This window comes from Erythrolamprus reginae, chromosome 1 (assembly GCF_031021105.1).
Source record: "Erythrolamprus reginae isolate rEryReg1 chromosome 1, rEryReg1.hap1, whole genome shotgun sequence".
Taxonomy (NCBI): domain Eukaryota; kingdom Metazoa; phylum Chordata; class Lepidosauria; order Squamata; family Dipsadidae; genus Erythrolamprus; species Erythrolamprus reginae.
In genome coordinates this window covers 131905670-131919526 of record NC_091950.1, presented here as the reverse complement: position 1 = coordinate 131919526, position 13857 = coordinate 131905670, and the positions used below count along the sequence as shown (strand labels likewise).

Genomic DNA, 13857 nt, shown 5'->3' with positions numbered 1-13857 from the left:
ATATAAAATTGTCTTAGGTATAGCATAACCTCATTATAACCACAGTTCCTATTTAATTGTATTTTTTTTCTGGCTTCTTGAACATTAGGTGACTGTGAATCATGTGGCAGTGGCTTTACCTTATGAAAAATATAGCCTGAAGGTTTACAAGGCTGGTATAAACCATGTGGTGGAACTATCTAGATTGAAGATTAATGTAACATACAATGGCCTGGCCTTTACAATCCGGATGCCCTACTCCACTTTTGCCAACAATACTCAGGGACAGTGTGGTAAGAATGACTATACTTATGTTTCTAAAATAAACACTGTAAAGTAGATAATTGCAAAGATACCTGGAACGTATGAGGTAGACATTCCAACATAAGATGTCCCACAGAGTTGGCCTTCTCTGGGTTCCGTCGACTAAACAATGTCGTTTGGTGGGCCCCAGGGGAAGAGCCTTCTCTGTGGTGGAACCAACTCCCCCCGGAGATTAGAACTGCCCCCACCCTCCTTGTCTTTCGTAAACTACTCAAGACTCACTTATACCGCCAGGCATGGGGGAGTTGAGACACCTTTCCCCCAGGCTTTTTTATACTTTGTTTTATGTTTGGTATGAATGTGCTGTTTGGTTTTTAAAATAATGATAGGGTTTTATATGTTTTTTAATATTAGATTTGTTCCACTGCTATATTGTTTTTATTACTGTTGTGAGCCACCCCGAGTCTTCGGAGAGGGGCAGCATACAAATCTAATAAATAATAAAATAATAATAACAACAACAACAACAACAACAACATACAAATGGCCAATTCTAACATATATAAATTATGTAATAATAATTTTGCATGTCATTGATTTTTTTTCAACACTGAGGATTGTTGACATACAATATAAAGATCAAGTACTGTATGCATAAGGAAAGTACAAAAGTTTTTGGTATTCAGCTGTATGACTTTGTATGGTTTCCCACTTCTTTTTATTCTTGGTATTGTTTATTGACAGTGTAAAGGTGATTGCTGACCTTTGCATATTACTGTTATTACAAATTTAGATAGCGAATTATTCTACATCAAATAGTATGATGGAAATGTAAGTATGATTTTTTGTGTGGTTCCTTTGTCACTCCAATTTAGGAAAATGCAACAACGATATCCAAGATGACTGTATGTTACGCAATGGGACTGTTATACCTTCTTGTGAAATAATGGCAGATGACTGGATTATTTATGATCCAGAAAAGCCACACTGTGAACATATGCCCCCATCCCCACCTACAATTAATCCCACCTGCAAGCCATCTCAGTTATGTAAGCTTCTACAAGAAAGGTAAATAATCTGTACATTAAATTCACATTTGATTTTATACACATGATTTGATTTTTCACCAATAGCCTGCTCTGCTGAGTAATTTTATTTTATAAGCTTGTAGTGTGTCTATATTTGTCATTCTGGGACATTCTGTCAACCATGCCCTTCCCCTCCCCGTCTGTCTGTCTGTCCATCCCCCTGCCCACCTACCTACCTACCTACCTACCTACCTACCTACCTACCTACCTACCTACCTATCTATCTATCTATCTATCTATCTATCTATCATTAATAACTTTCCAGTTTGATCTAGTAACATTCCCCACATCACACCCTCAAATCATTCATGAAATGGTCTTGTCATTATCTGTCCTGTAATAAAAACGGCATTTTCTCTCTTAAATTGACATCATCCCACTATAGTGTCATGGTGTGGAACATCTAGAGCTTTTTGACAGTCATATAATGGTCAGCTGACTTGTTATGGGTATCAGTAGAGGTTTAGCTAGATCAGCAAGGTGTTACAGAACATTCTAACTCTTTGCTACATTCTAAGTTGCCCAAACTGGATAGTTTCTAAATTTGGCTGTAAAAGCTTACATTATTTTTCCTGCCAGTTTAGTAGAATGTTAACTGTCTTTATGTAAGGTATCTGAAGGTTGAACATTTACCTTGAAGAAATGCTCCTATGCTATCCATGACCTCATACTTATATATATTTATGTATATATATTTATTCAGTTTATTTCAGAAATGTCATGATGTTGTTGATGTCAAAAGCTACTATGAGGCCTGCGTATTTGATAGCTGCAGAATGCCCAACCAACTTATGGAATGTGCAAGTCTTCAAATTTATGCAGCAACCTGTGCAGATCAAGGGATTTGCATTGACTGGAGAGGACATACCGAGGGAGCATGTCGTAAGTGTCTCTATTTCAAAAATTTCTCTGGAACTGGAACTACAGGAGATGCCTTTTCAAATAACCTCTCCCATTTTAGTGGGAGAACATCAGTGAAATTGTGTACAGTAATTTGAAACATCTTACTTTATTTAGGTGTTTGTATTTTTTATTGTTGGAGACTATTCTTTTTCTTGAAATGTGGTCAATCTGTGGATGAAAATGCTCTAGAGATAAAGTTGTAGAAGGTGTATCAACAATTGGAATGTTCATGTTAACAGCAAAGAAATAGCAGATGAATGAAAAAAAAATGGGATTTTGGAGAATGGGAACAGGTCACTCTCCATTTCTCTCTCCTTCCCCTGAGTCCTTCCCAATATACCCAGTTACTCATTCTCCTAATGTGGGTAGCCTATGCAGGAGAAATTAGGTCACTTAATACACCAGAAGTAGTATCCTATGTGAAATTCTCATCCCATCAAGAGAAGAGAAAAGGTAAAAAGAAAAATTGGATAGTAGAAAAAAGTGAGCTTTTTCTGTAATCATAGAGCAGAAGATAACTTCGTTATGATACTTGCAAAGGAAATCAGAAGCTTCTTCCTGTTTCTTTGTATCCTTTTTGTTCATAATTCTATTTTTTCTCTCTTCTTTTGTTCTCTTCATTCTGTATCAGTTTATGTTCATTTTTATATTCTCTTTAAAACATTTAATTAAAAGTGTATATAAAAAAGAGAGAGGGGTGGAAAAGGCCCAGGAAGGAAGAAGTATAGGCCAATTAACCTCTTTCTACCATCTTCTCCCTTCTCCTGCTTTTAAGGGCTAACACAGCAGTACCTTCCTCCTTAGCTTAATCTTATCTCCTAGCTCATGAATGAATCTTGGGTTGTTATTTGTAGCATGAACATAAAAATCATATTATTTCTCAAATGTGGTATCCAAAGGCAATCCCAAAGAATGTAAAATCTGATAAGCTTTGCCACAATTTATTTTGGAAGGTGTTATGATTCATCCATTGTATCATCTTCATCTGTATCCTCCCTCCTTTTTTCCTCCAGCCATTAACTGCCCATCCAACAAAGTATACAAGGCATGTGGTCCTGCTGTAGAAGAAACTTGCAAATCAGGGTAATTCATTTTCTGACATTCCAGACTCAGAATTATTCAAATGTGATTATTTTTGCAGTGTTGTTTAATATAATATGCCTGTATGTCACCTTAGATAGCAGGGTTCCTAGCCTGTTAGAAGAAACCCAGAGCTCAGTTTTTGAGTGAAATGAGCAGCCATATAAATGTGAAAAAATAACTAAAGGAAGACTCTTCAGATTCAGGAGAAAACTGAATTATATGATCTATGAATGCATACCATACAATTTACACATTTATTGGGGAAGTCATTTAGTATAAGACACCCATTCCTTCCTGCCCTCTGAGTTGACCTATGATTCTGGGAAGCAACACTTGACAGATTCTACACTTGCCCTTCTATATGTCCCAAACACCTTTAATTAAAGCTGTACGTTTTTGTTAGATATGTGAATAATTGTTGATTATTTTACCTTTTTCTGTTGTAGCTCAACAGGACAAAGCCAGACACAACTAATGGAAGGGTGCTTCTGTCCTGATGGGACAACACTTTATGACCCTGCTATAGATGTATGTGTGGAAACTTGTGGTAAGTTTGGGTTCTGACTCTTCTTTTTCTCAAATATACTTAGGATGTAGTCCAATATATGCTTACATCTGGGAGTAAGTCTCATTGAATTCAATGGAGTTTCCTTCTCAGTTGGCATTCATAAAATTACATTTCTATTGTTCTTAGTCATACAATTTAAACAATAGAAATTATCTTAACAATAACGGAGATACCTTTGTTTTTAGGATGTGTTGGACCAGACAACATTCCCAGAGAGGTAAGTAACATGTCTGCTTCTTATGCATGAGTTTGACAATGAACTCTATATTTTCTCCAACTGGTTTGCTTTAAGATAGAATTTTGACTTAATTTTCTTATCAGCTTCATTTTAGGTTATACTTTCATCCACTTGTAGATGCTAATAAAGCTATGTGATGAAGAATTTGAGAAGGGTAGCTTGATCAGGGATGCACTGACATTTGCTTAACAGAACCTAATTGTTTTATATGAAAATCACCATTATTATATGAGTGGCAAGACTTTGAAACAATCAATCAAACAAAACAAACTCAATTGATGATGACAACTATAGCAATAATATATTAAGGTTTATTATAAATTTTACAGGAATTTTAATGAGTCAACAGATAGGATTATAATAATATCTGTTGACTCATTGAAATTCCTGTAAAATTTATAATATTTTTATAATAATTATTATTATTATTAGATTACTAAATTCAATATGGTGATGGCAAATTGTATGCAATTTATATGTTGCCCAAAGTCACCTTGAGTAGTGAGATAGGTGACATATAAATTTAGTAAATAAATAATAACCCCCAAATTTCAGCTCTTTTTATGTGCATCATGTATAAAAAGGGTTCTAAACTGCTGTCAAGTGAATGGAGCTGCCATTTATAGCTTTTTATCTGCCAATGCCCTTACACAATGAGTTGAGTAATTCCTTCTGTTAACTCCTAGACATTCCTGTAACATTTATGATAGTCCTTCAATGGTGCATGTAGATGGGAGCAGGTTCATGCTCCTTAATATTCTGTGGGTTCTTACACTATTAACCAGTTACTATTTGTCATTGACAGTATGGGGAGAGCTTTATGTTTGACTGCAAAGACTGTATTTGCTTGGAAGGTGGAAATGGCATTATCTGTGAACCTCACAAGTGTCCAGTACCAGATCATGAAGTACAATGTGAAGGAGAAGGATATCAGAAGGTCATCCAAGTTAATCCTGATGACAAATGCTGTTCGGACATTGTATGTGGTGAGTATGTCCATGTAGGTACCATATGCCAATGATAGTTATACTGTGTGACCTATACCCTGTACATTTAGCAATTTCAATAGCACTTAGTTTTATATACCACTTCATAGTGCTTTACAGCCCCCTCTAAGTGGTTTACATAGTCAGCATATTGCCCCCAACAATCTGGGCCCTCATTTTACTGACCTCAGAAGGATGGAAGTCTGACTAAACCCTGAGCCACTCAGATTCAAACTCCTGGAGTGAGCAGTGAATTAGCATGTAGTACTGCATTCTAACCATTGTGCCACCATTTGCACCATTTACCATATTTTTTGGAGTATAAGACACTCCAAAGTACAAGATGCACCTAGCTTTTGGGGAGGAAAACAAGAAGAAAAAAAATCTCCCTCTGCTTCGCAGCAATTTGCCTCCTTGCAGCAAATATCAAACAGTACAGATGTTTTGCACTGTTTGCAGTGTATTTCTATACATGTGTGCCTGACCCATAGAAATAGCAAAGAATTGGATAAATGTACATGATGGCAGTATTAATGCCAAAAAGTTTTCTTAAGTGTAGTCACACTAACTCCTCCCAATTATTTGAATAGATCTCTTCCAAACATGACTTAGCCAGGGTATAACTCAGCTGCCTTATCTTCATACTACAATAGGACACCGTTACATTTCAGACTATACTTGTATAGATGCTGTTAATATTGATATGGCTTTCTGGAAGTATATGTTATCCCCTGCTACTTAAAAGAACATACAATAGTACTAGGCCTCTTCAGATCAAGCATTTATTTTTTTTAAAATATTCTTCATTTTGTTAAGTCATCTAGAACAATAATAAAGCAATCTAAAAAAAAATAAATCTAATAATTTGAACATTCTATAGGCATTTATAGTTATTGAATTAGCTGCTTGCAGCAAGCAGCAAAGAGCAAACACCCAGTTTTAGTTTCAGGGCAGGCTGATTAGCACAAGAAAATAAAAATCTGCCTCTGCTTCTACCTCCCAATAATTTGTCTCCTTTCAGCAAATAACAAACAGCCCATTTCAGTTTCAGTTTCAGTTTCAGTCAGCCTGATTAGCACAAGCAGCCAATAGTTTCAGGGATTGCCATAGACTAGTCCTGTCTGCAGCCTGAAATAGCTGATGGTTCGGAGGCCGACAATCACTTGCTTGTGCTAATCAGGCTGCTACCTGTTTACTGCACTGGGAGGCAGAGGCCAAAGAGTATGGCGGGGAGGGGGGGGTGGCTACATTCTGTATATAAGACGCACCCAAATTTTCACCCTCTTTTAGGAGGAGAAAGTGCTTCTTATACTCCATAAAATACAATATTTATATATATATATATATATATATATATATATATATATATATATATATATTTGTTTGTTTTCGTAGATTTTCACGGGTACAGGTATGACGGTCTTGGTATATTCGGGTTTCTTCCCATGTAGGATTCGGAAATTTCTGGCGACGTTTTGACAAGGTCTCACTCGTCATCTTCAGGCTGGTGTTTCTGTCCGTGTTCGCCTGAGAACAAGGACAGAAACACCAGCCTGAAGATGACGAGTGAGACCTCGTCGAATCGTCGCCAGAAATTTCCAAATCCTACACGGGAAGAAACCCGAATATACCAAGACCGTCATATATATATATATATATATATATATATATATATATATATATATATATATATATCTGTGTGTGTGTGTGTGCGCGCGCGCGTGTGTAGATTGTCCTGAGTTCGGGTTTTGCCCCATGTAATATTTTGCATGTCTATGCGACGTTTCGGTGAAATCACATTCACCATCATCGGGCTGAAACCCGAACTCAGAACAATCTACATACATATACCCATGAAAATCTACGAAAACATATGTATATATATATATATATATATATATATATATATATATATATATATATATATATATATATATATATATATGTCACATGTATTTTTGCTGAATATGAAAATTAAGGGAGACTAGTTTAGACTAATTTATTATACATTTTCCTTTGTTATACCGCGTTATCCATTTCTGCAATGACAGTGTACTGTCTATATCAAATCTCTTCTGAATATGCATAATATTGCACACCATAATTATAGCCATTATTCTCATAATATATACAATATAATTTTAACTTCTAATCACTCTATATAATTTAATCTGCAAGAAAGTATAATCCAATGATAATATTGTTTATAGTGTTATGCTTATTTATACATATACATTTACCTCTATTTTACTTCTCTCTATATATATACATTTACCTCTATTTTATTAATCATCCTTAATTATAAATTTACTAACTACTACTTCTGTTTTCTAACCATTTATAAAATAAGTCACATGTTAAATAATATTCTGTTTTCTCTTTATCCTTAATTTTCCATCATTAACCTGTCTATTTTGATATGATTAAGCTAACTTTGAAATAGCTAACAGAGTCTCTAAAAATAAAGAATTTCCAAGAATGCAGTTGCTTTATTCTGCAATAGATTATGGTTGGAAGAAAAGGGATAATTTGCCAGTGTGGAAGTTGATTTTTTTTCTTTCTCCATCATAGTGTGCAACACCACTCAATGTACGACCAAGCCTCCTCAATGTGATCCAGGATTCATAGCTGTTGCTAACACTACTGAAGGACACTGCTGTCCTTTTTATCAATGCCGTAAGTCTCTTTTAACTAACTTTGGAGGGATAAATATATAGCTTTGGAAAATTCAGCTTGAGACTTGGATCCTAAATGTGTTATGTTAGAATTATGTCCAGTTATTATCAATGGAAATTGTTTCTCAAAATATTTATTTTATCACCTAACACATATCAGCTTCAAGCAAATCAAGTTTAGAATACAGGTGCTTTGCAATGAACTGCATAATATCTTGCTCACTGATTTTTTTTTTTAAATCGTTCCATATCTATAAATTTGTCTTATTTCTTGCCCATACATCCTTGTTTTTATGCATTAATTTGAACAATACATAATAAGATCTATAATCCCTATTCACCTTGAGTTCATGTAAAGTTCAGTAGAACATTCTATGGAAGTGACTGATAATTAGGAATGAAGATCTTGGTTTGCATATACCTCCCCAACTCTCCCACCACTGACCATGTTGGAATCACTGGTGACTGTAAAACAAACTATTTAGATTACCACAGATTCTACATTCATAAGGTGCTCCACAGTTCAGAGTTGTTTAGAATCAATCAATCAATCAATCAATCAATTAATCGATCAATAAAAATATATTTAGTAGGCATGAGTAAATGCCATAATTTGAGAGAAAAGATGAGAAAATGTGTTGTTACTTTACTTAACATTACATAGTAAAGAAAATACTAGTATATCAAATATAATATACAGTTACTTTTAAGCAGAGAGCCTAAAGTATTGACAAAGATTTTTAAACAATTATTTTTTCTAGATCCTAAAAAAGTGTGTGTGAAGGATGGTAATGAATATCAGGTAATGTTTTCCTTTTTTTCTTAAGAGGGATATTTTTTTTAATTTAATCAAACCTTATTTATAAAGGTTAAATAACAGGAATGAGTAATAACGGAAAGTTAATGAGCATCATGTCAGGGAAAATAGCAAAACCAAGGAAAGAGTTGTAGAAGACTGACCTCAGGGAACACACCTACTGTATACACCCTGGTCTAAGGCATTTTGGGATAACCAGGGTCCCACACAGTCAGTGAACCTGCTTTTAGAACCAACCTACATACAGTTTTATTACTGCACTTAGATCTTTCAGCATATACAAAGTACATATCTACTTAGAAATAAATTCTATTGAAATTGATCCTATAGAAAACCCCATGCATGTTTATAAGTGATCAGGTTGCATTGAGCACAGCAGAATTTGTTTCTGTCTAGACCAAGACTTTTGGGTCTGTGGCCCACAGACTGGAAAATTCTCCTCAACACATTATGCTGGAACTATTGTGCTGGTCAGTTGGGAGAAATTGCTGTTGTGCAGTCTTATTTTCAAATATATAATGTTTGCTAGTTTAGCAGTAAGCTGAACCAAACCATCCCTGGCTTTGGGATGGAGGATTGGGAAGCAGTGAAAAACTGTTGTCTTCAAAGCAAAGGTTTATTGACAAAATCAATGGGAAGCACAATATGCTTTAAAGTGAGACATATGATTCTGCAGACTCAAATGGCTGATCAGAACAATGTTTTCAACAATGCTAGGATGTGCAAGTGACAAAAAAAGAGAGGAAGAGCAATGAAGAGTTGGGTTAGCAAAAGGGCATATATAAGCCTCATTAGAAAATTGTAGAAATAAAGTAGAGGATATGGCTGTAGAGTGCTACCATGACTGATTTGTGATGTGAAGAGGGAGTACCAGTCATGAGAATGGGATTGAGAGGCCTACAAAGATGTTCAGGAATCCTCAATTCTTGCCTAAACATGCATTATAGAAAAAATAAAATGAGGCAAAAATATAAATGGGTTAATAGTAATGGGATATCAGCCTTCTGGGTAAACCAGATAGGAAACATGATTAGATGAGTTAATTCTACTTTATGGTAAGGCTACATTAACAGACTCATGCAAATCTGAAGTACAAACTACAAGCTGAACTTTTGACCATCCAACTAAGTTTCTTTCTCTGATTTTTAAGCCACTAAGGCAGGGGTGTCAATCTCGCTTCATTATGGTGGCATCATGTGATGGTGCCTCTTTCCCCTCTTCACTTAACTAGACACTATCTCTTTTCCCATCCTGAAGGTTATTCTCAAATATCATTACAAGGGAATAGTAAAGTAGACAAACAGCAAGAATAGAAACGAAGAGTTAGAGGTTTAAGAATCCATGTAATAAATTCCAAAATTGAAGCAAATTCTCTAATCCCCAGTGGCCTTTCTCAAATCAATGTTTCAATAATTTTGTAACAAAGATATCGCATTAGATCTGCTTTATCTTATTCTTTGCTAATGAATGAATCCCCTTGCTTTGTTCCAGCCTGGTTCAGAAGTCTTAGGAAACAAGTGCGAAAAGTGTAAATGCACAAATCAACAAGACAGCATCACTCTTCTGAATATTATAGAATGTAAGGATATCCCATGTAATGTGAAATGCCAGCAGGTAAGTAGTTCCACTTATATAAGCAGACAAAGCAATATATGGGAAAACAAGAGGTCAAGCAAGATTGTGGAAAAACTGTTCCCTGTAACCTAATTTGTGACATCATCATCATCATTATTATTATTATTATTACTATTATTACTATTACTACTACTACTACTATTACTACTACTACTACAAGAGGGCTGGAGATACCTTTGATCACCCAGGGGGACACTGTCTCATAAAGCAAGTGCTATATCAGCAAAAAACACAACTTTCAAGTTTTCTGATTGAAGGGACATGTTAGTTCTCAGTGGGCAAGCAGAAACAGTTGGAGACAGGCACATCCTGGTTGTGCTGCGTCTCTTGTACAGCTTTATAAATGACACCCAGCACTCTGAATGGTATGGGTCAGCTCACTGGGAGCTACTGTTAGAAGGACCTCCTGGTCAACAAGGGAAATTTGTATACAAGATGAACCTGTGTAAAATCCCCTTTAACCACAGTTGCCACTAGCAATTTGATCAAGAGCTCAGATTGTTCATCAGCTTTGCTTAGCGCTGCTGCATTCAGAGATAAAGATGGAAAGTCTCCAGAGCTGTGGGTACCGGGTCTCAACATGTTCATCTGTTCAATTTTATTCTTCTTTATCTGGACCTTTATCTTGTTGTTGTTGTTGATGTTGTTGTTGTTATTTGTCAAACATGTCTAAGATAACAGGTATAGTATAAACATAAATATGAACATAGTAAATGGATACCAAAAAATTGAGACTGTAGGACAAGGACAGTAGGCATGCTAGTTCACTTATGCATGCCCCTTAGGAATGGGGTGAGGTCAACAGTAGACACTGTAAGGTTAAGAGGGTTTTAAGATGTAACAACAGAATCAAGTAGTACATTCCAGGCATTGACCACTCCATTATTGAAGTCATATTTTCTTCAACCAAGTTTGAAGCAGTTTACCTTGAGTTTGTATCTATTGTGTACTTGTCTATCATTGTGGTTGAAGCTGAAGTATTCATTAACAGATTTGTGTTCATTGTGTTTGATAATTTTGTGTGCTACGTTCCCAGTGAAGGACAAGCTCCACTATTAGATAGAGTGAAATAGCTATTTCTGACAGTGGAAGTGCTAAACTGAGAACAGCACTGAAGACAGAACAGATGTCTCCTCATCCAAGCTAGCCCATTGTCCACAGATGGATTGAATGCTCTCATTCGGCAGCTAATAATCAAGCAAGATTATTATGTTATTTTCAAAACAATCAGCCTATGCATACAACTGGAACAGAGAGATTTTCATCCTTTGTCTTTAGCAGGCAAAGTATCTTGGCCCAACCATAAAGAACAAAATATCATTAAGAAAAGGGAAAAACCCAAGGTGGAAAAAGAAATCCAAAACAGTTTTAAAAAGGAGAATTGAACATTGTTGATAGGCCCCAAATGCTGAGAAGAAGGAAGTAGAAATCCTGGTAGCAAAGTGGTTGAATGGAGGAGGGAAGGCAAGTAGAGGTTGTATGACAATCTCATCAATCATATTACTGTGATCACCTGGAACTACGGGAATTGCCGCCCCAAATATCTAGAATTAGATTTCAAATTAAGCAATAGCTAATTCTAATAACTATTTGTGACAATGAATGCATTTGGTCACAAACTGGCTCAGGGACATTGTGCCTTCTTTATGATATTTTTCACCCAAGAACTGAATTAGAGCTTGTCCTAGAAAAAACTCCCTGCCATACACAACAGTGCCAAGGACCTCAAGCTGCCTTGCCAGGAACCCAATCCCCTTAGTCTCAATGCCCAGCCACATGCATAGAAATTTGGGGGAAAGCAAATAGGAGTTTGCCTAATCACTGCCCTGGATCAGAAATCTTGTGTCATTCCATACCCATCTTGCTGGCTGCTTTTTCATAGACTGCCCTACCCAACCAAGATTATAGAGCTGTTGAAATCACCAGAGCTTTTTATTAACCTAATAATTTCAAACTCATTTCCAAGACTATGACATCGAAGATAAGCCCAGAACTTACCTGGGCCTTTTTGGCCCAGATGCAAAAACCACACAACACTCTACAGAAAAGCCCCAGAGATTCTCTGGTAAGAATTGTATGTGGCATGGTATCCATGGACAACACGTTTGCTGAAAATTCCACCCTTTGGAGAAAAAAAAATCTACTCAGCTAGGAGATAACTACTGATCTCAGAGGACCAATTGATCTTCCTTGATTGGCCCTGTATTTCTGCCTTTTAGGATATTCTTAAGCAAAGATATTGAGAAAATAAGTCACAATGTACTTTCCAGGCTGCAGGTAGCTTGACCTGCTCTACAGGTATCTCTGTCAGTCTTGAGCACAGAGTAGAGCAACTGAATAACCAGTTAGCATTAATGGATTATTCTAGTTAGATAAAGCTCCATCTGGAAGGATCACATTGCCAACCTCAGAACAGAGCACTGAATAAAGGATGGCTGTCAGGAATTTGAACAGGGTCCTTTGGTTTTATTAAACAGTTTTAAAGTCCTATCTGAACATCACCATTGTATATCTCTTTCTCTGTAGGGCTATTCTCCTGTTGTACAACTTGGCGACTGCTGTGCAACATGCGTGCAGACAAGTTGTGTTATAAGAACAATAGAAAATAACATGGTCATTTTAAAAGTAAGTTTATTTTTTCATAATTAAATTTGGGTAGTAATGATTTTCTTGGCATTGCTACAGGCTAGAATGTGGAAAAATTTGCAAAAAAATTGGAAAATTCATCTCTTGCACCAGCACCTTATTGTGATTATCCTTAATCTACTATCCTTACAATATCTCAGCATCTTTGTGAAATTTCTCCAGAGGATATGCATTCAGATTAAGCACAAATGAAAAAAACCCAAAACCCACTATTGCATGCCCATTGAGTTTATAGTTGTTATAGTACAGAATGAATGCAAAAATGATGTAAGAAATGGCTATGGTAATATTCATATCTATTTTTTTCCACATATAAGAAATGGGTTTAGGCATATTCATATCTATTTTTTAAATTTATTTTGTCTAGTTCACTATTGTAGATTGAGGGGGTGAGGTCCTGCGTGGGTTTTTCAATTGTGCCTACAAGCATCAATAGGGTTAGTCTTGATGGAAATTGTCAGAAAAATAATGGAGACTTGAGGCACACAAATTTCAATTAAATAGGGGTGAGAAAAATTGAGTAAAGGTTAGAATGCAAATAAGAAAATATATGTGTCTTATAAATCAAAAGTTGAAAAACTTCACCCCTTTACATATTTTTAAATTTCCCTAATTTTCTCCATTCTTCTGGTACTGACAAAGGAGCTTCCTTGCTTGGTCTCTCCTCTGCACTTTTTCTAGAGTCTCAATAACTTTTTTCTATCATGGTGGCCAAAACTGGATGCAACATTCCAAGTTTGGCCTTACCAAGGCACTATAAAATGGTATTAACACTTCACATGATTTCGATCCTATCCCTCTGTTTATGCAGCCTAGAACTGTGATGTCTTTTTTGGCAGCTGCAGTCCACTGCTGGTTCATATTTAAGTGATTGACCACTAGGACTTCAAGATCCTTCTCACAGTTACTACTAATGAGCCAGTTTACACCTTTTCTATACCTGTGCATTTGGGTTTTCTTGCCTAAATGTTAGAA

General features: G+C 36.0%; 1 protein-coding gene across 1 annotated transcript in view; it reads left to right on the top strand.

Annotated features, from left to right (window-relative positions):
* MUC2 (mucin 2, oligomeric mucus/gel-forming) overlaps positions 1 to 13857 on the top strand; it is a 78424-nt gene that overhangs the window by 54865 nt on the left and 9702 nt on the right. Inside the window, exons 34-44 of the mRNA XM_070765192.1 lie at positions 89 to 272; positions 1119 to 1311; positions 2035 to 2213; positions 3248 to 3317; positions 3764 to 3864; positions 4071 to 4102; positions 4929 to 5109; positions 7681 to 7785; positions 8546 to 8586; positions 10093 to 10215; positions 12763 to 12861. Coding sequence (XP_070621293.1) covers positions 89 to 272; positions 1119 to 1311; positions 2035 to 2213; positions 3248 to 3317; positions 3764 to 3864; positions 4071 to 4102; positions 4929 to 5109; positions 7681 to 7785; positions 8546 to 8586; positions 10093 to 10215; positions 12763 to 12861 — 1308 coding nt within the window. The remainder of the gene's footprint in view (positions 1 to 88; positions 273 to 1118; positions 1312 to 2034; positions 2214 to 3247; positions 3318 to 3763; positions 3865 to 4070; positions 4103 to 4928; positions 5110 to 7680; positions 7786 to 8545; positions 8587 to 10092; positions 10216 to 12762; positions 12862 to 13857) is intronic.